Below are 27,935 nucleotides of genomic sequence, written 5' to 3'. Positions count from 1 at the left end.
TTTTTTTTTATTGTTATTATTATTAATTAATTAAATGTGTCCAACCTCTACAAACAGTCTCCAACAAAAAAAATTCCAACATTTTTCTATTCTCTTAAAAACAGAAACTTTCCACAATGTCTGGAAAACTTTGCTCAGTCACTCACTTCCTGGCCAAGTAGAGGACAGATACAGATAACTTTCGGCATCTTGTTTTGTGCCACTAGTGTTCTTTTCCCGGCCACTACAATAAAATTCCCTCTATGTGTAAGAACCTCTTGAAGGTATGATTACACAGCTTGAAATCAATTCTTCTCAATCAAATTATGACATAATGAAATAGAAATATTTCATATCATGAGTCTGGATAATGAGGCTTTTTCTGCAGTTGGATTTAACTCCAAGTCTGCAGGTACTGAGTACCTCCTGCTGATGAAACAATGATCACCACCTGAATCTTATGTTAAACTTAGATGAATACTGCTGGTTTTACAACCAATAAAAGTGTTCATCGGAAGAGTCTGGAGACGTAAACAATGAAAATCTCCATTTATTGTGTTTTCTCATTCTATCAGCATCTGTTTTTAACAGGCAAAGAGATTTGTGAAGGGGAATAAAAAATGAAACTTTCTCTTTTTTCCTTTTTTTTTTAACCTCCCTACTGCTATAAAGCCTTAGACAGATGACAGCTGTGGACACACAGAGTGCAAGCTGTATGTTTTATCGCCTTCAGCCATAAATAAGAAAAAAAAAAAAGATGCAGCAGGGAAGAAATAGTCAGAATATACGATTTATGGCAACGGGCACAGAAGGGAGTCTGGAGATTTTTTGGACAATATGAAAATAAAACTGCAATAAAACTGCACGGGCCCTGATTGTGGTCTATGGAGAGACATGGAGGGACTCCAGCACAGCTAACTTTATTACTTCATCTGAGAGAGCAGGAGAAGGGGAGACACACATCAACAGATTCAGAGACCATTACATAGAAATCTTTTTCCCTAAGTGGCCACAGTCTCCATCCAAAGACCCCTTGACCTTTTTCACCCAGTAAGCAGGGGCAGAGGACAGAAAAGAGGACAAAACTTCTGAGACTTAGTGCACCAAACTCTTTATTTACATAAATCTTTACAACCTAATTTCATGGTAGGCATAAATGTAAGTACTATTAAAGTGATGGTCGTTACATAAGCATCAGGAAAGAAAGATTTTGTACTTTAGATAGTAAAATGGTTTGTTGTTTACATAACGAGTTGGTACCTTGTAATGATCGCCAACTGAATAAATATTTTATCACCACTTCCATTTGCTGCAACATCCCAGTATGTTGCCTGGATGTTGCCATTTAATATCACTGTCAATGAGCCACAGTTCTGCCTTAAGAGATGGAGGATGAGAAATAGAGACAGTAGAATGAAAATTGGTGGGGTTTTTTTTTTTTTTTTTTTAAAGTGATTGGAGCTACAGATAAGTAGATACATAAAAACAACCCATAACCCTTATAAAAAACTTCCAGGCAAATCTAACAGTTGGGGTCGCTTTCTGTTCTTCATTCTCTCCCACATGAAAATACCCGATCATACTGCGCTGCATCTCTCTTGGCCAGAACTTTGCATCAGATGTGGGGTTTCACAGAACATACCAGGGGAGCGGCGAAACCGGAGACAATAACAACAAATATGGTCTTGTATTTTTAGGTTGTGATTATAACGCTCATTTCACAGTTTAAAGCCCCAGGGAAACTAAATAAACTTTGCTGTATGAAGAAAGCAGTGTTCAGAACTGGATCACATCTCTGCTGCTTCATCTTGAAAAGGAAAAAAAGCCGGGTGCATCCAGTGCATGGAGAGTTTATAATCCATATTGACAGATTTGTGGGGCGTGCATTAAAATAATACATCCTCCACTTGTGCAAAGCAATAACTTCCTTACATGTTAAGTAGTAAAATCACTAAAAATGTTGGTTTAATATTTTTATCATTTTAATATGTGTGTGTGTGTGTGTGTGTGTGTGTGTGTGTGTGTGTGTGTGTGTGTGTATATTTTATATATATATATATATATATATATATATATATATATATTGTGTATGTATGTATGTATGTATATAGGGAATATTTTAAGGGTGTATTTACTAATGGTATCATCAATAAAAAATAATATTTTAAACAAGTTCAGAACTGTCTCCAAAAATAGACAGAATTTGATTAAATGCTGCAAGTAAATGTCGGTTTATTTAATTTTTTTTCTGTCATCACTGTTTATATTTTGCTGCCACCTGCTGACCAAACACAACAACTGAAAAACCAACAGACAGGTACATCTCTGTAAGTAAGATTATGAAAAAGATAATTTTTTGTCACTCATTTCAGAATGTGAAACCCATATATTATATCGATTCATTACACATAAAGTGGAACATTTCAAACACTTGCTTCTTGAAATTTCGATTATTATGGCTTATAGATAATGAAAACCCAAAATGCAGTGTCTCAGAAAATTAGACTACAGAAGATCAATGAAAATAGGATCTTAATTTGTCAGCTAATTTCAACTGGTAATAGGTAAGGTTTCATTCTACAGCTACATTTAATTTTCCAGTCCATAGCAACATCTCTCCATGTGCAGAATATTGACAAAATAGAAGAAAAATTCAGGTGAGGAAAAAAACATTCCCTTGTGTTCCAACTTCAATAACTTTATGCCGGTTACAGTTATAATACATTTTAAAGCTCGGGGTAAAACTTTACAGTGTTATCTTCATAAAGAGACCATGCTTCTCCAAAGGTTTAAGAACGATTTGATTTTGGTATGTCTTTTTTAGTTTTTGGCATTTTGGGGGGTGACTGTTAATCATTTTTGTCTGTTGTTGATAATACATTCATTTTCAAATAAACAAGAATTTAAAAAGAAAAAAAAAGAAAAGAAACAAATTTGAAGCCTAGCCGCCATGTTTGTAGTTCAATGGTGGAAAGGACTGCTAATCCCGAGACCAAAACGCCCATTGCTCATTGCTATAGCAGCGGGAAGCTTGTTTCCGCTTTCCTCAAATATGAACAGCTAGGTCAAGTTTTCGCCGTGATACCTGCGGCTGTAGGGATGGAATACTCCGGTAAAGAGAAAGAGCCGGCCCAGGAGGTGAGAACAGTCCATAGAGATAGCTCCAGTACCCGGCTGAGGGAGGTCCAAGTCACCGGAGTAGCCGAGGTTTCTTCCCCGGCGGACCGAGCGTCTTTACGGGTCAGTGTGAGCAACAGCAAAGAGTCCGTCAACGAGGTGACCAACAGCGTTTCCCGGAGACTCGAATACATTTTACAGACTCTCAGGTGAAAATTGCGGCTCTAAAGGTTCTGGTGGATCAGAGGAACAGATTCGGTATTTGTAACTAATTAAGCTACATGTGTTATCCGTCTCTCTGATAGTAGACCCCAAAATAGCAGTAGTACTACTTTATTGATCAACTCTAAGTACAAGTTTTAGATTTCTAATAAAATGTTGCAGAAGCATAAGGTAACCAATTCCAGCTAAATATATAATGAAGTATGTAATATAATGTATACAAGTAATAAGTCAGAACTGCAAATAGACATTTATATTGAATCATAATCAGAAAGACTTTTTCGCCTTTGAACAATTCACAGACTTGGAACTTGTTTTGGTGAGAAGGTGCTGAATAATAAAAACACTGAATAATAATATAAAAGTAGAAATACAGCTATTTTACTACTATTTTGTAGTCTCTTTAATGTGTACTAACTAGCAGTTATGCAGGTTTATTTTCAGTAATTCATATTGCATGTAAACTTGGAACAGCCACTAACACCTAAAATTAATATATTTTTTGTTACTTTTAAACACTGGAGGTAGCACTCATCTTTATTTGAATGTCTATTGATTCACTCTGCTCAGACAACATGGCATCAGGCATGAAGACACCTCTCTGAGGAGATTTCTCCACCACGATGCGGATATGTATCACATGAATGCAGAGGTTGGGTATTTGGCTTGGCATCATCAATGACACACAACATGGAAGTGTAGAAATCTACATGACAATTTAAATTTTTTTCCCACAGGTCTTGGTATCTTTCTCAGATTTTGAGAAGATGGAGCAGATATGTAGTATCCTGCTAGAAAAGCTGGACAAGAGTGTTTGTGTGGGGAAACCCCGCTTCTACCACAGTCCTGAATGCTTGAGTCAACTAAGGTATTTAAAAGCTCATTAATACTTAACTTTCATCTCTATAGACGCCCTCCTATTTGAATCAGATGCAGCTGATTTTACAAGTTGTGTTTCTGTGTTTTCTAGGCAGCATGCTTGTGTGTTAGCTGTAGAAAATGCACAGCAGAAGGCCTGCAAAGTCAGTCAGCTCTTGGGGCAAAGTTTGGGGTCTCCCTTGCTTGTTAGAGAAGAAGAAACCAAGGAGCGGAGGTGCGAGGAGGAAGAAGAAGAGGAGGATGGAGTCAGGGAACAGGCTTCTGCATACCTTCCCCACATACCGACAGTCACTGCCTCCTCACAGGTGTCAGTTTCCTTCAGCTTCAGAGATAAAATCCGGAAAAAACTTTAAGGACGTGACAAAAGCAGACAGTGTATTTGTTTTGTTCAACTTTTATTTCACTGCTGAAATGCTTGAATATAAGTGCAATTTTTTTATCTCTACTGAATCCGTAACAATATTCTAAATTAGATTTAAAAGCTTTCAAGCATCTTAAGACCTTCAAACATTGAATTAATCTCCACACAATAAATTAAAAACACTTCATTTTTGTACATTTATAATTAAAAGGTGATAAGTAATGAGCTTAATCACGTTTCTTTAATACCTAAATTAATGGGCTCGTTGCATTTTTACAATGAGTCCCAGTAAGGTTTTCAGTATTTTTCCCTCATCTACACAATCGTTGGCACTTGAGGTCCAAAACCATGTTAGAGGAAGCAGCATTTTGTATCCCCTCACTGCAACCTGGAAGCCGGCTGAGGAAGAAGATGAAACAGTCTCTTGGGTCAGAGTTGTTCGGATTGAGCAGTTAAGTTTCCTCGTCTTCTGGGAATAGCTCCCTGAGCCAGGGCTGCATGATGAACCGCGTCCCATCAAAATGTGTGAAGTAATTCTCCAGGGTGGGAATATCCGGCTAGAAACAGCCAACCATGAGTCTGAAATGTGGAATGTGTGTGATGTACGGCATGTGCTGGGATTTTTCCAAACTCACCCTCATCCCCGTGATGCGCTCCAGTTGCGTTTGAGGCAAGTAAGCAATCATCAGAGAGGAGGGTCCAGGTCCGCTGAACAGCACCTTGTAATGTGGCGTCTTCTCTGCTTTCATGTCCTGCACAAAACCACAAAAGGTGGTCTCATCTAAAACCATTCAGGTGTTGTCAGAGTTTAGCTGGATGACATAGAAGGTGAGGAGCTGCTAACCTCAGAGTTGGAATATACTCTATTGACCCATTCTTGAGGAGCTTGTAGTTCAGGGTCCCAGCTCACCACTACACCCACCATGTGGCCCTTTCTCTCCATCACTACTTCACCTACACGCAGGAAGACAAAAGGGGGACGGGGGCTGCGCACCATCTTGGAGGCTGGAGAAACAAAAACAAGCTTTCTTTTTTGATTTTGCATGTAACGCGTGGAAAAATAATTTTATGATATTTACATGTGAGATCTTTTACTTTAAAACAAGCAAGCAATAAAATGGAACATTTTATCACAAGACATGCACTTATCTGTTTAAAGACAGTGCAGTCTAATTAAAGTGATGACAGGAAAGCAGGATGATTGCATCAGAGCCTCCTATCTATGACTGTTAAGGTGATTGCTTTTTCTGTAAAGTGATATGTAAAAAAAGAAAAAAACAGCTGTAATGTTTATGTTTCTAGCTTTTTTACCCATGTTCTGTCTAGTCTTTATACCTGGCCATTTTTTAAAAAAAAAAAAAAAAAAAGCTGATCCAATAATAACGTATAAAATGTCAAATATAAAAGTCTAACATTTTAAATAAGCCTCGTTTAATTTTTTAACCGGCGAGACATTTAGACAAACGTTGATTTTTCTGCGCAGGCTGAAATAAACGCAACCCATAACTTGAAGGTGAATTTGAACTATGCGAGATGCAGCAGTAGTCACTGCCTTAGCTACATATTTAGTAGCAAGGCACTGACTCCACCATTACCCACCATGCATTGCTTATTGCGTATTGCATGATACTAGCAATTAAATTATATAAGTATAAAACTATATAAGTAATGTCTGCTTGCACTTAAAGTTAAAACATCAGCCTCCTGGACTCCTTATTAAAAGAGACGTGGAATGGAAGCAACCGTCTAGTTTAAAGACATCTGCAAGTCCTTGTAAAGACCCCCCTCTAAACTGCCCCAAACAACCCAGATCACGATGCTTGCAGGCTTCATGGTATCGCCATGACATCCCAGCAACTGGTTAATGGGTTAGTTACAGGTTTCTTAAGTTTATTCTCAGTTAAAATGTAAAATAATAAAACAGAAATTTGAACTCACTCAAAATTGAAGCGGTGAACTATGAATGCAAATTTGTCAATTTAAATTTGAATTGAACTTTAAACCAAAGAGGTTGTACAACATTACTGCAAGGTGTGTAGTCATGACACAAGACCTGAAAGACACATTTGACCACTTATTTGATTAATCTATTCAAAGAAGTCCAATCAGAAATGGTGTGAATATAATATTCAAGAAGATTCCACTTTTAAAAAGGAAGGGAAACCAAAGGCAGAGGTATGAGAAATGACACTGAAACATCAGTGGCAACAGAACTGGAGTGATAAATCCTCTCCAGAGCCCAGTCGGAACTCAACACTACTAAAGCATTGTGGGATTATCTGGAAACGGAACCAAAAACCATCCAAAGAAAGCTGTAAATCTCTGAAAACCAGGGGAATGTGTCTGCGAGGGCTCAGACTGTTGTTGCTCATATCAAATGTTGACTTTCAAGTTAATTAGCTATGTTTTCATTTCCTTTTCTCTTTATACACAATATGTCTGTTTGCACGTTTCAGGCGATTGCAACACACTTCCTGCTGCTATATAAAGAAATGAGGCGGGACTCAAAACTTTTGCATGTTGTTATATGGTGCACCTTGCAGGATTCAATAGCTGCTGAAGGTTCTGACAAGAAGGAAACAAGGAAATAAAAATGTTTACAAGTTAGTTGTCCAGTGGGCCACACGTCACAAACCTCCAAAATATCCCTTGTCATTGTCATAAAGCATGGTCTCTATGGGGGGTGTCGCATGCTCTGCTTGATCCTCCTGTCCCAAACCAACCAGAGATCTGCAGGAGAAAAATGTTTTATCCATATATAGTAGAGTTGTGGGACCTTTTTTTTTTTTTTCTCTCATCTCTCACTTGACTTTAGACAGCAATTGGTTTGTCCAGTCCATCCATGCAGTACCATTAAGGTATGACGCTCTCCAGTCCTTCCATATGCGAAGCAACCTGTTAAAATATAAATCATAAGATAAAAGCACAGCTGTATGATTTGAGAAGGGGTAGGCGCCTTCATCAGGGGAGCCAGTTTTACGTACTGGTCCTACCGTGTGGTGGCGTGGTAACGCTGCGCTGCCGTGGAGCCGCACCACTGGGAGATGAAGTACTGCGCGGGCACGGCCGACAGCAGCAGCGCGATCTGCAGGGCGGCCGCTGCGTTCAGCTGAGGCATGGCTGCGCAGCCGAAACCTGGGAGCAAACAGGCGAGGCAGGTGCAAGCAGCATATGTGGAACGGATCCAGTCTTAAAACACTTTTTTTTTTTTTAAAAAGAGAGAGAGACAGTGAGGGGGAAAAATTACAATAGCCTCAATAAAAGTTAAAGCTTTGTTTAATGTCTTGTCACTACTAAATGAGACTGAATATTGTTGTTTGTAGAGTTGAATAAATTTATTTTTAAAAAAGGGATGATGCACATTGACATTTCAGCCTGGTTTAAAACGTAAATATGCCAGTTACAGTAAATATAAGAAAAAACAAAATCCGCATGAGTCTTACCTCTATCTGAAATCCAAACTCTTTACTCAGCTATCTGGTGAACATCGCGTTTAAGTGTGTTGCGCCTGGAAACCAGAGCAGGGCGATAGTTTCACTTCTGTTTTATTTACATAAACCTCCAGGCGACACATGCCGCCGACACCTGTGCATTTACATTTTTCGGAAAAGTTGCCAAACAAGTAGTCCGTCCAATGGCAGCAGCCCACGGAGGGACTGACGGACCTTTAGCCGCGCGCCACGTCAGGCGGAGCCGAGCTCGTGAAGGTAGGTCCGGGTTTGGGGAAGCTGCAGTGACGCTTTGTGAACACAAGGTGGCGGAGTTTCTTCTGACCATTAACATGAACGTAAAACGGGTTTGACTTCAGAAATAAACATTTAAATCCAAATGAAGGGGAAGAAGACCAGGAAGTAAAAGTAAATATGGAAACACAACTGTTTATTTACTTAAAATATCGGTATGAACTAACAGGACAGCAGTACTCCCCTACACATACATTCTAGGCTTTATGCTTCTTTTTTGCATTAATTCCTTTATATATAAAAAGTATCCAAACTAACAAAGACAGCTTCGTCAATCAGTTCACATAAAACAGACCCCATTCCGCCCTCCCTTCCTGTTCTTCATCTTCCATCCTGTGCCTCCTCAAAAACATCCTGAAATGCTTTCTGGTGGATCACATGCAGCTCACATCACACACATACACACACACAGTGACCTTTAACCTCTGACCAAACACTGAGATGTTCAGACAGGAGCCACAAACAAACAACTCTGCCACATCAACAAAGAGACTAAATGAATTTGTGATATCCAAACACTGCAGAAGTGCTCCTAATTGCTGAACCAGTTAATTAAATCTTTACTAATAAAAATAAATGTAATAAGATCTTGCAGATATAAATTAGTTTGATCAGGCCAATAGGTACAATTTGCCAATCAATTATAATTTTTTTTTTATTTTTTTTTTTAAACTTTTATAAGCTTCCGTAAACTTAAAATAAGTTGATGCCTCATATTTATAAAAGCCTGACCCAAATATTGCTTCCACATTCCACTCATGATAATCTGTAGATATATAATTATGTTGTCTTTTTGGTTGTTACTGGAATATAAACAATCCAATCAAAAGTTTTCATATGCATATGAAGAGTTTAGAAACAAAAGTAAAACTGAGAAAATGTTGCACAAAATAAATATTTTCCCATCAATAAAGATTTTAGCCTTAACACTAAAAATAAAATGTACTTTCATGTTTGTCATTTAGAGAGGAAGAAGTGATATTTTAAGCAGTTAACGTGGGAAATAAACTCTTCATGTACACATTATAAACAGTGTTGTGAATCATCTCCTCGTGTGCGGCAGAGCATAACCAACCATTCATTCCCACAAATCCAGACACCGATATATTATCTTGTATGGCAGGGACAGAAAACAGACACATTATATGTAAAAGAACACCCACTATGGAGACAATAAAACTCTTTAAGAAAACAAAGACATTCAAAAGCCATGTTCTAAAACTTCAGTGCCCAAAGACAGAATTTGGCATTGATAAAACAAAACTCCATTACAAAAACAACACCAACAATAATAAACAGATGAGATATATGTTTAGTAATATGTGACATATGAGATGAACCAGGTTTTATAGAGATGCTACCATCCAGTTCTCCCCAGTCAGCCCTACAAAATGTGATTAAACTCTCAGATTTTGGCATTCACTTGTTCTGTCCTGGGGATGAGGAAATAAAAAAGAAAAGAACAGGATGCTGCCATCTTTATAAACTCAGTCCTTTAGGTTTGTGTGAACAAACTGACATAATTCTTTCATCCTCTCAGATTAGAAATTTATCAGTCTTTTCTCTCCTCCGTAAGCCCCTTAGTACATGCATGTAAGGTCCGGTTCGGTCCCCAAAGTCCAGTTCTCTGAACCCAGCGTTGAGCAGAACCAGGAAGTTCAGAAAAAGAAAAAAAAAAAAAAAAAAAAAAAAAAAAAAGACTCCAAAGGGAGAAACGGAGGACTGAATATGCCAGAATAGCAAAGGCACACGACCAGAAAGGTGAATCTAAGACTAGTCTTTCTCCAGTTTGCGTTCCAACCAAATCCTGCCCGATCCAACTCCATCCCATTTCTGTCAGGCACAAGAAAGTGCTAGAGCATGCAAAACTGAACAGCATGTTTAATATGTGTGCACGTCACCACAGAAACATCAACATTTTAAAAGCTAACTGGTTTAAAAAAAATATGTATAAAATAAAACTCCCTCAGACTGCATTGACAACCGGTCTGTGGTTAAGTGCATCTCAAAGCTAGTCGTCCAAAAAGCTCCACTCTGTACCTTAGGTAGAAACTGACAAAAAGGTTGGTTATAAGAAGATATATCCACGTGAATAATGGTATGCTTACAACAACAGTAAATTCTTTTTGGGCTGCTCTAAATACATTTCTTTGAGAGGTTTCACAATGATCAAACTGTGTGCCACTGTTTGTACGCTCCAAGTGAATGCCACACTCACTTGTGTTATAAAAAACACACATTCACACAACTCCTTCCATGACACGCACTCGTTATAATCAACCTAAGCTCATATACAGACAGGCACATGAAGAGGCCATGCACACACACACACGCACGTTCACACACACACACACACACATACCATAGACATAAAGGCACAAGGTATTGCTAATGTTGAAGACACACTGAAACATGATCTATAGAGACATAAACGACTCTTCACCCATGCATCCTTTTGCTCTTCCTTACAGTAAAAACAGCTTCAGAAAAGAAACCAAAAGTAATTAACATGCAAAAGGGGGGAAAAAAAAAGATAAACCAACAGAAATGCAGTACCAACAAAAAGGTACACCATTTGGTATTTTAGCGCAGACAGACACACTCAGGTCAGCTACATGTAAGACTTTCAAAAACAGGGAGGCCATCGTCACGTACAAATCTTAAAAAAAGCAGAGCAGAGAGCAAGATTTATAAAAGAAAACAGAAAAACAGATAGCAGGAACAATGAAGGCAGGGGGGTAAAGGATGCTGTTAGTCTGGTGGTCTGTAGTTCATCCCTGACCTCACAATTTCAGCTCTGTGGGCATCTTTCACCTTCCTAACAGAGACGCTTGAAAGGTCCTCAAAAACATTAAGATTTAAATAATGTCTGGTCTCCTTTTGATTTTTTTTTTTCCAAGTACTGCAAGTCTGTTTCACTACTCTTCCACACAATATGGAAGCAAACTGTGTGTAAGAGTTGTTCGCTGGACAGAGGTGAGGCACGCCGCTATGAGACTCCACGAGCTCCTGTGGGATCCAACATGGATCAATAACGTAGGAGGAGTTTGAACAAGCGAACATGCCGTGTCGATGTGCTTACTGGGCAAGGAGGAGGGTGGGGTCAGCGGCAAGGAGCAAACAGGTAACTGCACAAGTTTGTCTCCACGGCGTGAAACGGCTGGACCGGCGGCTCCTCACATGCACACAGACAGAAATGCACACAGAAACCCAAACAGCACAGATTGTTTGACGACTCCGCGGTGTCGGCTCTGAAACCTCATATTCCTTCTGTTCCCGAGCGCTCGGGCGTGTGTGTCGGTTCCGTTACCAGCCTATGAGATTGGCTTTGGCCTTTTCTGTCAGTTTGCGGACACGTCCCTTTGAGGAGGTGCCAAAGGTTATTGATGAGTCCTCAAACAGCAGCTGCCTCTGCTCTTCCTCCGAATCCTCCTCCATGTACCAGGCTGACCGTCGCCCCTGGTTACGTGTACGCATGGACCCAGCTCCCTCCTCCCCCTCCTTTGTGGACTCTTTACGACTGGATCGTTGAGAGGAAGCCTGTAGCGGAGGTGTGACTTCCTCGTTGGTTCTCCTACTGCTCCTCCTCAGCGGGGAAGGCTCGGGGGACTCAGCAGGAGGGGCAGGTTCCTCAGTTCTTACTGCCCGCGGGCGACCTCGCCGTCTGGGTGTCGATGTTGTACCAGAGTCTGAAAGTAGAGAAATTTCCTGCGTGGACGATGCGCCTCCTTCGTCACCAGTGGATTGGTCGAGCTCATCGTCAGGAGTGGAGCTCCTACGGTTGCTGCTCTGCCTCATCTCCTCCACCTCCTGCTTGCTCTTCCTGCCTCTCTTCTTGCCAGGTGGGCGACCCCGGGGTCTGGAGGGGCTGGGTGGCGACGTGACTTCCTGGGGGCTCGCTGGCGAGTCCATTCTAGACTTCCGCCCCTTTCTCCCGACACTCAGCGTCACATGGCTGCTGTGACCGTTCAAGTGGACTGTGCTCTGAGACGACGGGCTGGAAGGAGAGCCTGCGAAGGGAAAATGATTGACAGATCATAAGGAAGAAAGTTCCGACTTTGCTCAACTTTAACCTCTTGTTTTGCCTCGTCATCACTAACCGGATCTGTGTCGCACAGGCGTCCTGAGTTTCCGGCGAGTGCTTCCGCCACTACTCTCTGCGGGTTGAGAGAGCGATGGCTTTTCGGGAGCCGGCGAAGCGGAAACCGACACAGAATTATGAGCCCGCAACGTGCGAGAAGACTCTGAGAAGAGAAAAAAGGTAAGATTGTTGAGCGGCTGGTTAGGATTGAAACAACTCGTGCAGGAGACTAGAAAAATACAAACAGTTTAGGTGGTTTAAGTGGTTTTCAGTCTGACCTGCTGTGCTCGGCGTGTTGTTTGGGATGTTATTTGATGATGGGGAAGAGTTTGTATGTTGGCGTGCAGCGCTACGTGTACGCCCTGGAGCCGGTGTGTCTGCCCGCCCGTTGACCAGCTGAGGTGGCGTTTTCTGTGGGATGCTCTGTCTCAGAGAGGGGGGTCGTGACGGAGCTGGGGAAGGTTCCCTCTTTGCAGTCGCCCTGGAGGAAACCCGCCTCTTTCTCTCTGGGCTACAATCAGGAAGAGAAGGAAGTGCTGACAACCTTCATTTCTGTTTTTAATTAGTTCCAACAACTTAGAAAAAAATTATTTTACCTGGACGCATTGCTGCTGGCAGGTGACTCACTTCTCCTCCTCCTCCGTTTCATTGCATGTCGTGTTTGTCTGTCTGCAGTGTGTCGTGTCTGTCTGGTCAGTTTATCTGTCAGACCATGGATGGCCTTGTAGTCAGCTAGGATGGAGCTGACATGCTCCTCAAACAGCGCGGAAAGCCTCAGACTCATGCTGTATATCTGGAAAAACAAGAAACATGATAAATTACTAAGATAGGATTTTATTGATCCCACAGTGGGGGGGAACTGTGTGTTGACAGAAGACAGAAAGACATACACGATATCAATTTCCACATTTAGATAACCATTTCTATAAGGTGGATAGGACAGTCCTAAGTTCTAAACAACACTAAACATGATTCATGTGGAGTAACCATTAATAAGTGCTTGCTAATTATATATGCATGCAGTAGCAGGGATGTAAATGTTTGTGTGTGTGTGTGTTTTCCTCTTACCCGGGACTTCTTACTGGGTGTGTAAGCTTTGGAATTGCTAAAAATGAGTCTGACATCTTTGCAGAGCTCGATGGGAGATTGATATTTTCCTTCAGTCAGCGTGTTAAGAACCGTCCCAAAGTCCATCGGAGAGTCAACTATTTGCAGGTAGTCCTAGGAGAAGTAGAAGGAAGCAAAGAAGAGCCAAATAAAATAAAGAGAACAATAAACACTAAGTTTTTATCAGATTTCACTCAGAGTGGATTTATTTAAATTGGATTAAAATACATTTTTATATGTATTAGATTGATCTTAGTTATGCAACTGTATTGCATCTGTTTAGGGCATCTGATTGAGCTGCATCAACTTGCTGCAAGGTGCCTCCATCAATGCACTGATTTGATATCCATCTCTGAAAATATTTCTTTTTAGCTTCTTTAGGGGTGACAGTATGGTCTTGGTCAAGGGCGGATTAAAAGTGAACAAGTCCCTGGGCCCAGAGTGTTGCAGGGGCCCCCTTCCCCACCGCAATATTGCGAAAACTGAATGATACACTGAAACAACATTTCTAACATCTCTCAGCCAGTGGTACCAATAGCAATACACTACACTGTGGTGTAACTATCTGACTTTTATGTACATTTTGTTTCATGTGCAAATTGCTGGTGTTTGCCCAACATGGGCCCCAAGTGTATGAGGGCCCCTGGGCCCATGCCCAACATGCCCATTGGATAATCTGTCCTTGGTCTTGGTGGACTATGGAAAACAAATTGTCCTTTGGGGATTAATAAAGTTCTAATTTCTAAGCAGCAATAGGAAAGATAAATTTTAGCTTTTTTCTCGTCCTGTTTTACGTAACATGCACATGGAAATACTGTGACTGAATGGTATGAATGAATAAGGGGCAGGAAAGGTAGAAGACGTAGGTCAGAACTGTGAAAGATGACACGTGTCACTTTGCATGCTGTCTGCAGTAATGATGAATATCAGTGTTTAAAAATCCCAACAGTAAGGTGGATGTCATCAGTTTGACTTCCAGGCTTGTAGTTTGCCCATCTTGTTTTCTATTTAATTAGCTTCCTGCACAGACGGCAGCCTCTCTAAAATTAATTACCTTCTTTCTTTTTGAGACAGAAATTAATGCCAGACTAGAGGAAGGAAATAAACAAAAAGTCTAACTTTTATTTTTGGGATTTTAGAGATTCCAATAGGACAAAATGGATTTCCTCTTGACTTGCATACAAACACACACACACACACACACACACACACACACACACACACACACACACACACACACAATATAGATGCAAGCCATTAGATAAATCGAGTTTTCATCGCATAAGTACCGGGTATTCTTGTAAGTCCACAGGTTCTCTGAATGGTTCCGAATCTTCACACTGAAAAATGAGGTCCAACAACTCTTTACAGCGCCCCCTCCAGGCATGAGGATCGTACAAAGGAGGACGAGTTCGCAGTTGTCGTTGTATGGGTCGACGGCCCTGGACACAAAAAGGAAAAGAAAAAAAAAAAAAAAAAAACTGTGATAGGTGATTGTTTGGATTGTCAGACATCACAAAGTTTCTTTTGTTTCCCTCCATGAACTACCATCTTAGACATATAGAAACACGGAAGCTGTCAGTTATGTCACCTTGTGGTTTCTTGTGGATGTGCCAGGAGTATTAATATCTTCATCCTCTTCTTCATCATCCTACGTTGGAGAAAAGAAAACAATAAAGTCAACACACTTATCCACTAAAAGTGATTCATTGCTGATCTGCAACAAAATGCTGCTGCCTCATACCCTCCACACATCATTTATAAAAACAGATTCTGCTCATTATCAGACATTGTTATGCATTACATGTAATCCAATGCATCTTTATGAAGGAATGAAGAAGTATCGCGTACATGAGAGAAGCCATGCATGTTCATATTGCTGGTAATGATGATGATCAATATAAAATTCAAATCAAACGCAGTGTAAATATGCTCAGTGTGCATGCAAACACACCTCATCTTCAGAGTCTGAGAAAGTGGCCTTCTTCATGGTTTTGTAGAGAGGCATGAGGTCTGTTAGACTTTGGTCCCTGTGAGAGAAGTAAGGAAAACGAGAAAAGATCAGAAGGTAATCCACTATCTAAGTTATGGTGTTCAAAATGGTAATTAAGCTGAAATAGTTCAATTTTCTTTCCAGCTATCTGGGTTTCTCAACTCTAATGTTTAATTAAGAAAACAAACTACAAACTTATATCTAACACACAAAACAGAAACCTTTATCCTTTTTTTTTTTTTTTTTTTTTTTAGTTAAAGTTGCATTACAAAACTTTCCAACCTTAAAACTTTGTGTTCTGCACTCGTTTCATTGCACAGCGACATCTATTATGCATATTTGTGGTGCCTTAACTACGCAGCAGTGTCCTGAGGCTGAGAAACCCCGCTATAAAATTTATTTTTATCCAGGAGATGAGTGTGATGTTGCAGCTGATTTTCACTACACACAGATATAAACATACTGGCTATTTTGAACATGCACCATTACTGATTTAGCAAAGAAATGAAAGAAGACAGAGGAAAAAGACAAAGAAAGACAGAAAGGGACAGAAGAATTGGCTCACAGTACAAGTAGGATGAAAGATGGATGGTGAATTAGTAGGGGTGGGAAAATCGAATTGAAAAAAATCAAATACTGAGATGTTTTGCTTCACAATTTTAAAATAGATTAAGAATTTTAATTTTTTTTTTTTAAAATAAACCATAATAAAAAATTTTTTGTCATTTTTATTGTTTTTATTGATCTTTTTACTTGTCTTCTTGGGCATTATAGCAGCAGAATGATGGTCTGGCTACTGTGTGTTTTTTTTTTCCTCATTTAAATAAAGAGAAATGACAAGTAAAAAAAAAAGTTTTGTACATTTCTTTTTGTTTGTTTTTAATCTACAAAAATCAGCAATATTGAGGAATCATGAGAATCACAATTTCAATCGAATCGGCACCCAAAAAAAATCAGAATCGAATCGGGACGAAAACATATACAGTCCTATGAATTAATCGTCAATAGTGGTCACGTCGCTGGAAAAATTGCAGAAGTTGTTGAGTGTGTCTTTAAAACAAGGTCTATATTGGATATCTAAAGTTAAATATTTACTTATTAATCAAAATTACTATATAAATGACATTTACAGTAAGGATTAAACAACTCTGACCCGTGCATTACACGTTTTTAATGCACAGGTCAGAGTTGTTTAATCTGCTTATTCCATGGTCCCACAAAATAAACATTTGATAACAAATGTTTATTTCTTTTCTGAAACTCGCTAAATAAGTACAGGAACAATTTTATGTTAGCCTCAATGTTCTTTTTATGCTAAACAACTGCTGTCAAGCTACAGCAAGTTTCTCTCATTCATTTGTCAAAAGCCAGCTACACACGTTGCTATAGTGACACCGGTAACGGAGTGATTTAAAGTGATTTAACTTGCCCGAACCAAGTGTGCATATATAAAAATAATGCACACCATTTGGCACTGAAATTCTCAATGACCATGGTACAAAGTTCTGTAATGACACTCCACATGTCATTACATATACTCACTTGATGAATGCCAGCATGAGGTCAGAGCAGAACTTAGCGGTGGTGACGATGAAAGATCCCGGCTCGTTGAACGTCTGGGCGTTGTGTTCTATATAACGCACCTCCCACATCAGAGAGGAAAGCCGTCTGAAATGATGACACAACTGTGTTAATATCGCACATATAACACCGATTCCTTCGCCTTAACCTGCGGTGAGGTACCTGTAGAAGCGATTCACAAGCCTTTGGCGTATGGTGCTGAGGTCGGTAACATAGGCCACTACAGTGCAGTATGTCGGGTAGGCCTGCAGGTCCACTGGGAAGGCAAATGGTGCTGCCACATCTGAAGGGGCCCATTTTTTTGTATGGTTGGAAGATTGTTACAAAAAAAAGGGAATATTTGGGTGATTTCAGCTTTTATGGTAAAACATCTACAACAAAATGGCATGAGGATGCGAGGATGTATGTTTAACCTAAAGCAGCAAAAAGCGAGGCTACTTTTGTATATATTTAAGGAAAAAAAAATAGTCTGTCAAGCTAAATTATGGCATTCAGAGAGAACCAAATTGTGTAAACCAGCTGCAACTAAAGATGTAGGTGGTACATTAAGAGATAATCAGTGAGGTTTATTTGGTTTTAATCCCCCAAACTTCCACTAGGGGGAGTCTGCAGGCTGATTTTTTAACACAGGATTGCAGTAAGCCATAGTCTTTGTCTAAAATGACATTACATCACTTAATGGGAAGACACAGCACTCTGTTTTTAGCTCAGTAAGTTAGCAGCTTATTCCTTTAACCATGAGATCCAGGCTTATGCTGATGAGCTCAGAGTGCTGACTCATGTTATGAGAAGTAACACTGCTGTTGCTCATTTACAAGAAATGCGCCTCACTGGCTCAACGTCACATCCCCCATATTCACACAACATTTCCATATCATTTTCAAACAAGGCTTGATGACATCATACCGAGTGTGCAGAGCTGGTCGATGGCCTTGATGATGCGTTCACATTCCTCTGCACGCATGCGGCAGCCCCATTCTCCATCCAGAGGGACGTATAGCAGCTCCTTTTGCTCCTCTTCTGTCAGTGGGACGCTCAGGCCCAACTCGTCAGGAAACGTGGCTGCAAAGACAGAAGAGAACTCCTTATTTTAAAGAGTGGAAACAAACAGGGCCGTAGTGTGGACGCATGATGGTGAATACCTACCATCGTCAGGGATGAGCTCCATGTCCCAAGGACTCATCTTTTCTGTGTCTCCATTATCCCAGCTGGATAGAAAGTGAAACAGATGTGAAATCTCAGCAAACATCACTTCTTGTTATTTTTGGTTTGACAATATATTTTACATTTTCTTAACAAGTTGGATCAAATAAATCTAAATTGAAAGCACTGATTATTTTTAAAGGAAAATTATGAGCTTACAAATGTATCGTAAACACTGGAAACAAAGGGAAGCAACAGTTTGTGCCGATGAATCATCACACATTTCTGTGGGTAATGGGGCCTATGGGAGAACATCCCAGCAACATAATCCCTATAAACTTATTTCAATGCATTTTCTTGATATGGATCCAACTAGAGTGTTACATGTAATTCATTATAATTAAAACAGTCTTTTGTTTTTAAGTAGACATGGAGTGTAAATGTCAAACCACAATGTCATTGAATGAAATGAGCAGTACACATTGTGAATATTTGCCACACAAAGCCAGAACCAAAGGTGACAAAGTAACACATAATTTTTGCAATTAATTATTTATTGAACTAACCAGCCTTAGTGGTGTTGACGGAAAAAAGGGTTGACCCCAAAAAAAGCAGCATTTTCCTACAACGTACTAGTTTTCTTTTGGTAATGTTAAAAGGTATTGCAGTACTGAATAACAATCAAAAGAAGGGTAATAAAATTTTCTTTAGCATTAGATATACCATGGAACATAATAAAGATAGTCAATATGAACTGGAGAAATTTTTGGACAACACTAACACAGCAAAGAACTGGACGTTCTCCTTAAAAGCGATAAAAAAAGATGGAAGAAAACTGGTCAGGGAGGCTGCCAAAAGACCTCCAGCAGCACTAAAAGAGCAGCAGACATTTCTGGCAAGTGCCGTTTTTGTTCTAAATATGACCACAATCTCCTGGATTCTCCATGTCAGGTCAGAGGATGGATTTCTTTTTCATTGTCTAAGAAAGACGGGCAGCAGTTTTAAAAGAGAATAAAATAGAAAATGTAAATGGGAAAATGTGTCACCATTTTGTCTCAATTCCAAATTGTAAGTTTGGTTGAAAAAAGAAAAACACTTTGCAGAATCAAAAGCAAAAGAATAGAATCAGATCAATGGGTCAACACGCTTGAAAACAAATTGTTGAGCAGAAGCATTCATGATGAATCAGGTGTATTCGAGCTGTGCAACATTTATAATCCACTGGACTGGAGTTGACCATCCCTGCAACAGAACACTTCTGGGGGGCCTGTGCCCTCTCCATCTGAACAATTTTTCAAAGTGGGCAAATATTGCCAAATCAAGCTGTTCCGTGCTGGTGGACTCAAGAGGTTGAATGTTGGGACATTTCGTATGTATTTTCATAAGTTTGCCCACTTATGCAACCAGCTTTTTGTACTATACCTCACACTCCATCCACAAAAGATTATGTTCAGTTTTACAGAACAGCATTTCAACAAGAGTGTGAACATCTTTTAGATGTACTGTATGAGCCCACTGCTCCTGCAGCAGGTACAAAATCTCAAAACAGAAAATGTCCGACTTTATTTTACCTTCTTTTTCTCCACACCATCAATCTAATTTATTCAGGTCTAGTTTTTTTCTCATTTCAACATTTTTCCCATGAAACAACATTCTTGCATTTCTGATCTTTTATACTTGAGTGCCATTTATCAATACAGGTACTCTCAGTACTTTCATTTGTTTAAAAACTCTGGACCACTTGGCTTATTACTAGCGCAAATACAAGCATTTCATCACACTGAACATTAGTCTGAATGGACATAATCCAAGCTGTGGGCATACCAAACATTATAGCACTGGAACAAGCTGTCAGAATACTGGGGCTGGTAGGGCTCCTGGCTCTCGATGGTCCCAAACCACCAGGCATCGTCAATGACTGACCGAAACCTGTCACCTTTGCACACACACACACACCAAAAAGTTTTTTCAGGTCTTCACCAAAAGCCACATATCGTATATAACATGTTTAATAATAGATTCTAGTGCTGCAAGTTTATCAAAAAGGTCTGACCTATGCTCCACTGCCTCTTTCTGGCGTTGTCAAACTGCTGCCGCAAAACCAGGAAGTCAATTACATCCGGCATGTCGTGGTACCTGCAAGAACAAAGAATACAGCCCAAAATAGTGTGCAGCACACATTCCTCAACACTGCCTCAATTCTCTACTTGTCACACAATAACGCTAAGATCAGTATTTATTTAAAAATGTTTAACTTGATTTTGAGTTTTATAGATTCCCTTGATGGTGACTTCTAAACCCAGAGCTTAATCAAGCCCAACAGGTGTCACATTATAATTCAGCATGCCATATTAGAAAGAGGCCATCATTTAATCTGAAGAGGTGAGAAATAATTGCCATATCTCCGTACAATGCATTCATTTGCAGCAACATTTAGTCATGTGTAGAGTCAGGTACTTACTTCATGGAGAAAGATCCACCTGTCAGCTTGCCAGTGTCGGGGTCCAGAAAAGCAAGCTTCAGACAGCACAGAGTGGGCAAACCAACCTCATACTTAATGCCGACTATCTTCATCAACTCCTGCTCCTAAAGACCCCAAAAATATAAAAAAGAAAATACAAATGAACATGACAGAGAGATATTATGTTCAGATACAAACCAGTGATGTTCAAACCCAGTTTAAAAAAAAAAAAAAAAAAAAGTTGAAAACAGATTGTAAAGGAAAAAAAATATGTTAAGTGAGACGTTTTATCATCTTAGCAAAAAAAGAAAACTTATGAATTTGCTGACAGCAGCAGATGTGCGTTACAAAAGAAAAAATTTAAAAAAAAAAAAAAAGAGAGAGAGGAAAAGCCGCGCAGACAATTTGCTGCGAATATCTGGCTTAACTGAGTAGAAGTCTGTCACACTAGTGTGTGTAAACGGTGCACCTTAGAGAAAGTGTGTAGAAGTTCAACAGTTAGCGAAAAACAGCTGGAATAATTTCAGAATTACAGTTCACTATGCCATCCGCAAATTATGCAAAGTAAAATATGTGAACGGGATCCAGAAACGCCGTCATCTTCTCAAGCAAAGCTTCTATAAAATGGTTTGAGGCAAAGTAGACTCATTGTAATCTGGGAAATTGATATTTAAAAATAGTTTAGCTGCATCCTATGGACTACTGTCATATTTTGCTCTTCCTGAATAAAAGTCTAATGATTTAATTAAATAAAAAATATTCTTCTGCCAGCAAATTTAATCTTGTTTTTTTTGTTTTTTTTCCTTTCAGATTCATACTTTGTCTTAAGTGCAGTGTTGTATTGCTTCTATTGTTAAAAATAAAACACCAAACTCAAGCAGGATTAAGCTGTGTGGAGGTTGAGATAGTTTTTCCCAGATATTCTCAGAAGTAATGCCATAGAATGAATGCTTTTAATGCATTGTGCTGTATACCTAGATTTTGCAATTTCAACACGAGTGGTAGGATTCTTCTTTTACAGAGACAATACCTGCAGAGCCAAAACTGTTCTTAATGTACAGACATTTTTAAGACAAAAAAAATTAATAGTGAAATCAGACCAGCACTCTGATGATGATGATGATGATGATGATGATGGCAGACCATGATGAGGTGTGCAGGAAGAACATCAGTGTGTGACTCAGCTTATAGGCTGGAACTGTGCATGAATTCCTAGTAGTGAAATATATTCTCAGGAAGATTGTCTCATTTCTTTTCCAATTCCCTTTGGGCTCATTTTCTGTCATTATTATGTGCAGTCAGCATTCTTAACGGAGAAAAGCCACAGAAAATGTTGGATCTCAAACGGCTTACAGCTGATGCATGTTTTGTACTACAGGGACGTTTTCACTTGCTCTTGATTTAGTGAGCACTGGCTATCACTGCATGTACTTCCTCCATGTAGACGTCATAGACTTCTCCTCAGTGAATGTGGGCCCACAAAAAAAAAAACAAAAACAAAGAAACACAAGTCCCTCTTCAGGGAGTGTTAGATCCGTCTTTGTCGAACTGTTTCTCACCCGTAGTTCCATCTTATGCCAGGGCTGTTTCTTAGGGTTGATGCTGTAAATCTTTTTTTGTTTGGCCATTTCCACATACGCTTCATGACCCTGTCGGAAGTAGTACACCTGTGCACAATCACAAATATTAAAAAGATCATTTCTTTAACTGCAGCTTGTAGAAATATAAATGTCCCGTGTCTCAACTAAAGACTAATTAAAGACAGAAAGCGTGTTTGTCACATACATGAAACAACTTCTGTAACCGCCTCTTGTTTTTGTGTTGTATGAACATTAAAGCATCAGAGAACTGAGTTTGGTCTCGTTGTTGTGTAAAATAAAAGTCAGTGTTTTGGTGTAAGCAGCCATGTGGTGCACATGCAATGCCGTGTACCTCGTCACCCATCTGGGGTATATAAGGGCATCTCCTGGGGACTGTGTCTGTGATCCAGGCGGAGGGAAGCCATTCTTCCAGGGTTAGGCCTTGCTCCTGTAACTCAGTCCTCTGAAAGACACACAACAGTATCAAAACTGCACACACACACACTGCAATGGGTCACAAATGCAAACGAATGGGGATAACTGAATCACGCAGTGACTTCACATCAGTCTTCCCGGAACAGGAAATCCAGTAATCAGAAATTTGTGAATTACTGATAACAAACCTTCCTCTTCTCCTTTGGCGTCTTCTTCTTTGGCAGTGCACCATCTTTGTCTGGTTTTTCTTTCTTCTTCTCCTTCTTCCCCTCTCGCTTCTTTTCTCCATCCTCCTCAGAGCCACTACTTTTCTTTTTCACCTTGACGCTCTTCTTGGGCGGCTCCAGGTTGATCCCAGCATCCGCCGTCCAGTCAGAATAATCACTGGAGTAATCGCTGTGTATTTAAAACACGTATGTAAAAAAATATGCTCATGTCACATTTTCATTTGAATATTTCATCTAAATGTATATGTAGAGATGTTGTAGGAATATTACCTTGAACTGCTGTGGTCATCTGGCCAGGGCTCCTTTTCTTCCTCTTCCTTGTCATCCTCTGAGGAGTGTCCGTTAATTTGCCGAACCTCCACCTCTCCCTTAACATGCACAATATTTTACGTTAGTAAGCAATAAATATAGATATAAAAGGAAATCTAAAGTAAGTGCCATGTAAGAAGAGCTTAAAAAAAAAAAAGGTGGAAAGAAGACAAAAAAAAGTCAATAAAAAGATTAAAAATTAATAAATGTACGCTTTAAAATTCCACTTGAGAAAACTAAAGGCTGAAACTGAAACAAAGCAGAGCATTCTGTACCTCCGAGGTGCTATCATCGTCATCGGCACCTTCAGCACTCTGACGACTGCTCTCTTCCATCGTAGCCCGAGTGTGATAGCCGTGGTTCCCCTGGCTCTTCCTCCCCTCCTCCACAACACATTCTGAAGTTGGATGACCCTGCAAACACACAGTGGTGGAGGCTTAGTGGAAACAATGCAATACAGTGTGTTAGTGGGTTAAAAAAAAAAAAAAAAAATCTGAGAGGTAAAACAGCAGCTCCTGTCGAGAGCTCACATACTCTGCTCTCTTTGGGGAGAGAGTGGATTGTCCGTCTCCTCCTTTCTGACTGATAGATATTGATCTCCTCTTCCCCCTTAGCCTCGCGCCAGTTCACTTGCCTCCTGCAAACATGCACAGATTATAATGTTTATTTAAGCAATAACTTACATTTTGGTTCACAGTCTTATTTGATGCAAGAACCTGTCAGGAAAGTTACCTGACTGAAGCATCCTCCAGTTCAGGGACCAGCACCCTGCGGCTCCAGGCCACTAGGTCTCCCTCTGTGGCCATCTGGCTGCGAGGGGCGTTGCTGTGCATCTGTCGGACACCCTCAATCTGTCCGCTGCGTCGGAGACCAACGTTGGGTGGGGAGTGTACCTCTGTGGGTGAACCCACAGATCCTGATAATAAAAAAAGCATAATTTAAGGAAAAAAAATCCTGCACTTTTTCAGCAATATGAAAGAAACAGGCCAGTTAAAGGACATTGATTATTCCGTCAACTTGTTGACGTGCCAACATCTCAGTGTCCCAAAGGGGGGTTGAAAATTTAAATAATCCCAAGAGTGAGCCAGGATACAAATATAAGAGAAAATACAACAAAAATAATGATGCATAATATGGTAAAATATATTTTGTAAGTCAGTGTATTGTAAATCAGAATAAAAAATGACAAAAAGAAAAAAAAATTCCATTTGACTTTACTGTTTACTGTATGATCAATTAATCAATATACTGCTACAAGTCAGACTGGAAACTCTTTCACTGGAAAACTTCAGTAAAATAATTTGATTTAACAGGAAGTTAGTTATTGAGTTAAAACAAGCTGAGAAACATAATGGAATCCATAACTTATCTAATAAAAACTCAGACATGTCTTTTCTTTAAATGAAGCCCACTTTGGGCAGCTTTCTAACCTCCTGCATGCTTACGTGTTGGTACAGAGTCCCAGAGCACATGACTCTGATCTTCTGCATTTAAATACTTTACTGCAGAACACTTTTCTGTTCTCCGTCCCGTCTGATAGAAACTGAGCAGTTTTCTATTGATACTGATACAAAGATTTATTGTCTCACAGCATATCTGAATTTCTGAGTACTCAGAAGGGCTTTTATACGGCAGGTTTACCATCGCCTTCTGATTGGTACAAACTGTTTTGGCATCAGGAAAATGCAGCTGATTAAAGCCTGTAAAGTGCGGTCACATTGATCCGTTTATCAAGCCCTGTTTTAGATGTATGGATGTTTCACTACTGGAGTACGAAAATCAAGAAAGAGATCATTTAAATTCAAAACGCTTTGATTCATTTACACAGTTCACTACCAACTGCGTCATTGTTTATGACAGAATAGAATCACTACTTCTATTTTATGCTTGATCCAGCAGTGATTGGTACTCCAAAGAAGATGTACATGCAAATTTGTGATGGACCAAAGTGCCACAGGAAGGCGTTATCAGAAAGTAAACCGTCATTTTATTCTTAGCTAATGCAGGAAATCTGAAACCAACATGGATTTATAACGAAAGAATCATGCAGCACCTGTCACATTAAAAATCTGTGCTGCCATTTACATTTTATTTACGGTTTTTATAGGTTTTTTTTTCCCCACGTTGCTGTTTTCCTGAGCACTTCATGATATCCCAGGAGAAGCTAAACAGCAGCAGTAAAATCTGACTTTTGGGTTAATTTTCTTCTCATTATTTTACATATTTTGCTACATACATGTATTCATTCATTCATTCATTCATATTCTGAACCGCTTATTCCAATTCAGGAATAAGCGGGAGCTGGAGCCTATCCCAGCTGGCTTTGGGCGACAGGCAGGGCACACCCCGGACAGCTCGCCAGTCCATCGCAGGGCCCATACATGTATTCATTCTGTTTATTATTTGCCCGCTTCAGTAAATCCAAGCACAAAGGGTCAGATGCATCTCTTAGATTAAAACATGATAAACTGTGTAAACAAAGAAGATGTCAATAAATCCGGGCAACATTAAATCAAAATTCATCATAGGTACATCATCATGAATAATATTTCAGAACACAGTTTGGACTGAAATAAATTTTAAGATATCAACCTTTTACCATGGCAGACATTTTGACTTAAAAAAGAACAAGCATGGATGTTTTTCTGGAGTTTAGAGGAAGTTCTGCTAAAACTAAACCAAAACAATTGCAGCAGTATCATTAAGCTAAACATGTAGGATATAAAGGACCTAACCCGTGGCAATGATTTTACTATATCCATTTGTTCTGTGAGGAACATAACTGAATTCACTTTTTATTTACACAGTTGTTGTTTTGTTTTTTTTTGTTTTTTTTTTTTAACATCAAGTGAAGGGAAACCAGGCCAAGATTGAGTTTTTTGTCAGTCGTCTCTCATTTATTTAACTTTTCTATGCTTCCTGTCCAATGGCAACTTTAAATACTTCTACATTTTTTTTTGTATGTTTCCTATTTCCTATATGAAATAATGTACTTTTCTTGTTCCTCCAGGCCAGGCTGCTCTTCAATGAACATCGGAAGAAGAGGGTAGCATTGATTTTTCTTTGCAAACAAACACCTCAATACTGGCTGTAATAACCACATACACACCAACTGCTTTTAGATTTAGTTTTTCTAGCTTTGTTTAGTTTACATAAGTGGTACAGTAGTTATATCTGGTAGCCATCCTGAATACTTTAAGTCATCCTTGCCGTATGAAAAGCTTTTACAGAGTAAGCAATAATAAATGAGTAATAATTACTATAATCATACAAACTGAATTATAAAAATGATCGGAGGGGATGAAAATAATCCTGTTTTAACCTGCATTATTACACTTATAAAACCACAACATATAGAGGTCAGTTTTAGCTGCAGGCAGATAATAACACTAATTTGAAAAGCAAGTGAACCTTCACAAAAATCTGCCCACCCTGCAGTAGCATCTTACCTCTGCTGGCCCTGATGTTTGCTGCAGTAACTGTAGAAGCATCATTGGTTCCCAGTCTTTGGTCCTGTTCCTGCTGCAGCCTCTGAATCATGGTGTCCAGAGGACTGGGCCCATCCACTGCCTGCTCGCTCACCACTTGGTTCAAGCCTGACAGACAGCAGACGAGCAGAAGCATGAAATATGAAAGAAGAATTTAAGGAGAAGCTTCTGCTTCTTCTTGTTGCCAGGCTACACTGAGCCAAATGATCAGTTTGAGAAAAAAAAACAACAAAGTTGTCCTGATTAGCTGACAGACGAGCCTTGATGAGTTTGAAAATGACAGCAACACCTGCAGGCATAGTTCTGATCTGATGAGTACAAGCAGACAAGGGCAGAGTGGATATACAACTAAGTTTGTGCCCTCGGGCCACGAAGAAGAAGAAGAAGAAGAAATGCACATAAAGGTCTGATCTCAGTATCTGTACCAGAAGAAGTGACCCCCATCTGAGGAATCAGCTGCTCATCCCTGCAGCCCTCCCTGCCGGGCACCAGCCGCTGGTATCTCGGGGGATGAGGATTCCCATCCACATCTACCAAGAAGGGAGGAGGCATCAGGTGTGGCGCCTGCTGAGTCTGCTCATCCAGCACATAGTTGTTGGCGTCTCGTATAAGTGGCCGATAATCGGTATGGAAGAACATCTGGTCTGCAATCTGAAGTGGGTTTAAGGTTTGGCAGTAGAAGGAACACTCAGTTACATGACTTATTGTGCATGTCTATAAATATTAAAGATGAACCTACTGGCATACCTTATCATACTTGCTGCTGGAACCAAAACCAAAGATGAGCAGATGACCATGAGAATCAGTGGCTGCAAAGTGTTGCCCATCAGGGCTGCATTTGCAGTCAAATAAAGCTCCATGCCCTTGGCCCTCAATCTATCCACAGAGGGGGAGACAAGGAAGAGGTGCAAACTGTAAATCATGATTCAATACTAGAGCAGAAAATTACAGAGAATAGTAGCAAACGTATAGCAAAGACAGCTAATAGTTTAGTCTGCAAACCACAATGGCAAACATAAGTATTAATCCATAATAACCAGTTTGACATAGCAGTCATTTAATAATAGTTTGCTTTACTTCAACAAGCTCTCCTAAAACTCTTTGGAGACACCCCCCCCCCCTTTTTTTTTTTTTTTAATTCATACACTACCAAGCAAATAAATAAATGCAGCAATCTATTTAAAAATCCATCCATTCATCAATTTTCTTTGCAGGAAGCTGGATCCTAT

General features: G+C 39.7%; 3 protein-coding genes across 4 annotated transcripts in view; 1 reads left to right on the top strand and 2 right to left on the bottom strand.

The window, feature by feature from the left end:
* Positions 1–3,078: 3,078 nt before the first annotated feature.
* Positions 3,079–4,715, top strand: irak1bp1 (interleukin-1 receptor-associated kinase 1 binding protein 1; the record flags this gene model as incomplete). Its single annotated transcript, XM_079255145.1, has 4 exons — positions 3,079–3,305; positions 3,889–3,970; positions 4,056–4,186; positions 4,289–4,715. 4 exons carry the CDS (start codon positions 3,079–3,081, stop codon positions 4,548–4,550), a joined length of 702 nt encoding a protein of 233 aa, XP_079111271.1. The 3' UTR covers positions 4,551–4,715.
* Positions 4,716–4,872: 157 nt separating this feature from the next.
* Positions 4,873–8,233, bottom strand: LOC306767551 (uncharacterized protein). 2 transcript variants are annotated; one of them, XM_079255617.1, is made up of 8 exons: positions 8,156–8,233; positions 8,002–8,066; positions 7,552–7,756; positions 7,364–7,453; positions 7,194–7,288; positions 5,403–5,563; positions 5,194–5,310; positions 4,873–5,115 (listed from the first exon to the last, which is right to left on the bottom strand). In XM_079255617.1, exons 3-8 carry the CDS (start codon positions 7,674–7,676, stop codon positions 5,011–5,013), a joined length of 693 nt encoding a protein of 230 aa, XP_079111743.1. In that variant the 5' UTR covers positions 7,677–7,756; positions 8,002–8,066; positions 8,156–8,233; the 3' UTR covers positions 4,873–5,010. The 2 variants fall into 2 exon arrangements, with proteins under 2 accessions (XP_079111743.1, XP_079111742.1); XM_079255616.1 differs by having other exon boundaries at positions 8,002–8,176.
* Positions 8,234–10,724: 2,491 nt separating this feature from the next.
* phip (PHIP subunit of CUL4-Ring ligase complex) overlaps positions 10,725–27,935 on the bottom strand; it is a 34,240-nt gene continuing 17,029 nt past the window's right edge. The window contains exons 16-40 of the mRNA XM_079255268.1: positions 27,454–27,582; positions 27,132–27,357; positions 26,668–26,814; positions 23,951–24,134; positions 23,753–23,855; positions 23,494–23,631; positions 23,180–23,277; positions 22,871–23,078; positions 22,600–22,710; positions 22,227–22,334; positions 20,668–20,792; positions 20,260–20,342; positions 20,031–20,142; positions 18,210–18,271; positions 17,970–18,125; positions 17,226–17,346; positions 17,025–17,150; positions 15,444–15,519; positions 15,081–15,140; positions 14,779–14,931; positions 13,451–13,603; positions 12,979–13,175; positions 12,661–12,893; positions 12,402–12,545; positions 10,725–12,311 (exon numbers count right to left, since the gene is read on the bottom strand). Of these exons, the coding sequence (XP_079111394.1) occupies positions 11,608–12,311; positions 12,402–12,545; positions 12,661–12,893; positions 12,979–13,175; positions 13,451–13,603; positions 14,779–14,931; positions 15,081–15,140; positions 15,444–15,519; positions 17,025–17,150; positions 17,226–17,346; positions 17,970–18,125; positions 18,210–18,271; positions 20,031–20,142; positions 20,260–20,342; positions 20,668–20,792; positions 22,227–22,334; positions 22,600–22,710; positions 22,871–23,078; positions 23,180–23,277; positions 23,494–23,631; positions 23,753–23,855; positions 23,951–24,134; positions 26,668–26,814; positions 27,132–27,357; positions 27,454–27,582 (3,957 nt within the window). The 3' untranslated portion in view covers positions 10,725–11,607. The remainder of the gene's footprint in view (positions 12,312–12,401; positions 12,546–12,660; positions 12,894–12,978; positions 13,176–13,450; positions 13,604–14,778; positions 14,932–15,080; positions 15,141–15,443; positions 15,520–17,024; positions 17,151–17,225; positions 17,347–17,969; positions 18,126–18,209; positions 18,272–20,030; positions 20,143–20,259; positions 20,343–20,667; positions 20,793–22,226; positions 22,335–22,599; positions 22,711–22,870; positions 23,079–23,179; positions 23,278–23,493; positions 23,632–23,752; positions 23,856–23,950; positions 24,135–26,667; positions 26,815–27,131; positions 27,358–27,453; positions 27,583–27,935) is intronic.

This window comes from Telmatherina bonti, assembly GCF_933228915.1.
Source record: "Telmatherina bonti genome assembly, chromosome: 16".
In the NCBI taxonomy this organism is placed as follows: Eukaryota; Metazoa; Chordata; class Actinopteri; order Atheriniformes; family Telmatherinidae; genus Telmatherina; species Telmatherina bonti.
The sequence above is the reverse complement of the archived record's forward strand: the minus strand, read 5'-3'. Positions and strand labels throughout refer to the sequence as shown.

Bases quoted from the DNA above. Each gene is read 5' to 3' on its own strand.
- LOC306767551 (XM_079255617.1), bottom strand. From the start codon at position 7,676: ATGCCTCAGCTGAACGCAGCGGCCGCCCTGCAGATCGCGCTGCTGCTG. The intron at 5,311-5,402 runs GTTAGCAGCTCC...GGTTTTGTGCAG, and splicing joins GAGTATATTCCAACTCTGAG to GACATGAAAGCAGAGAAGAC. The intron at 5,116-5,193 runs GTGAGTTTGGAA...GGCTGTTTCTAG, and splicing joins AGCGCATCACGGGGATGAGG to CCGGATATTCCCACCCTGGA.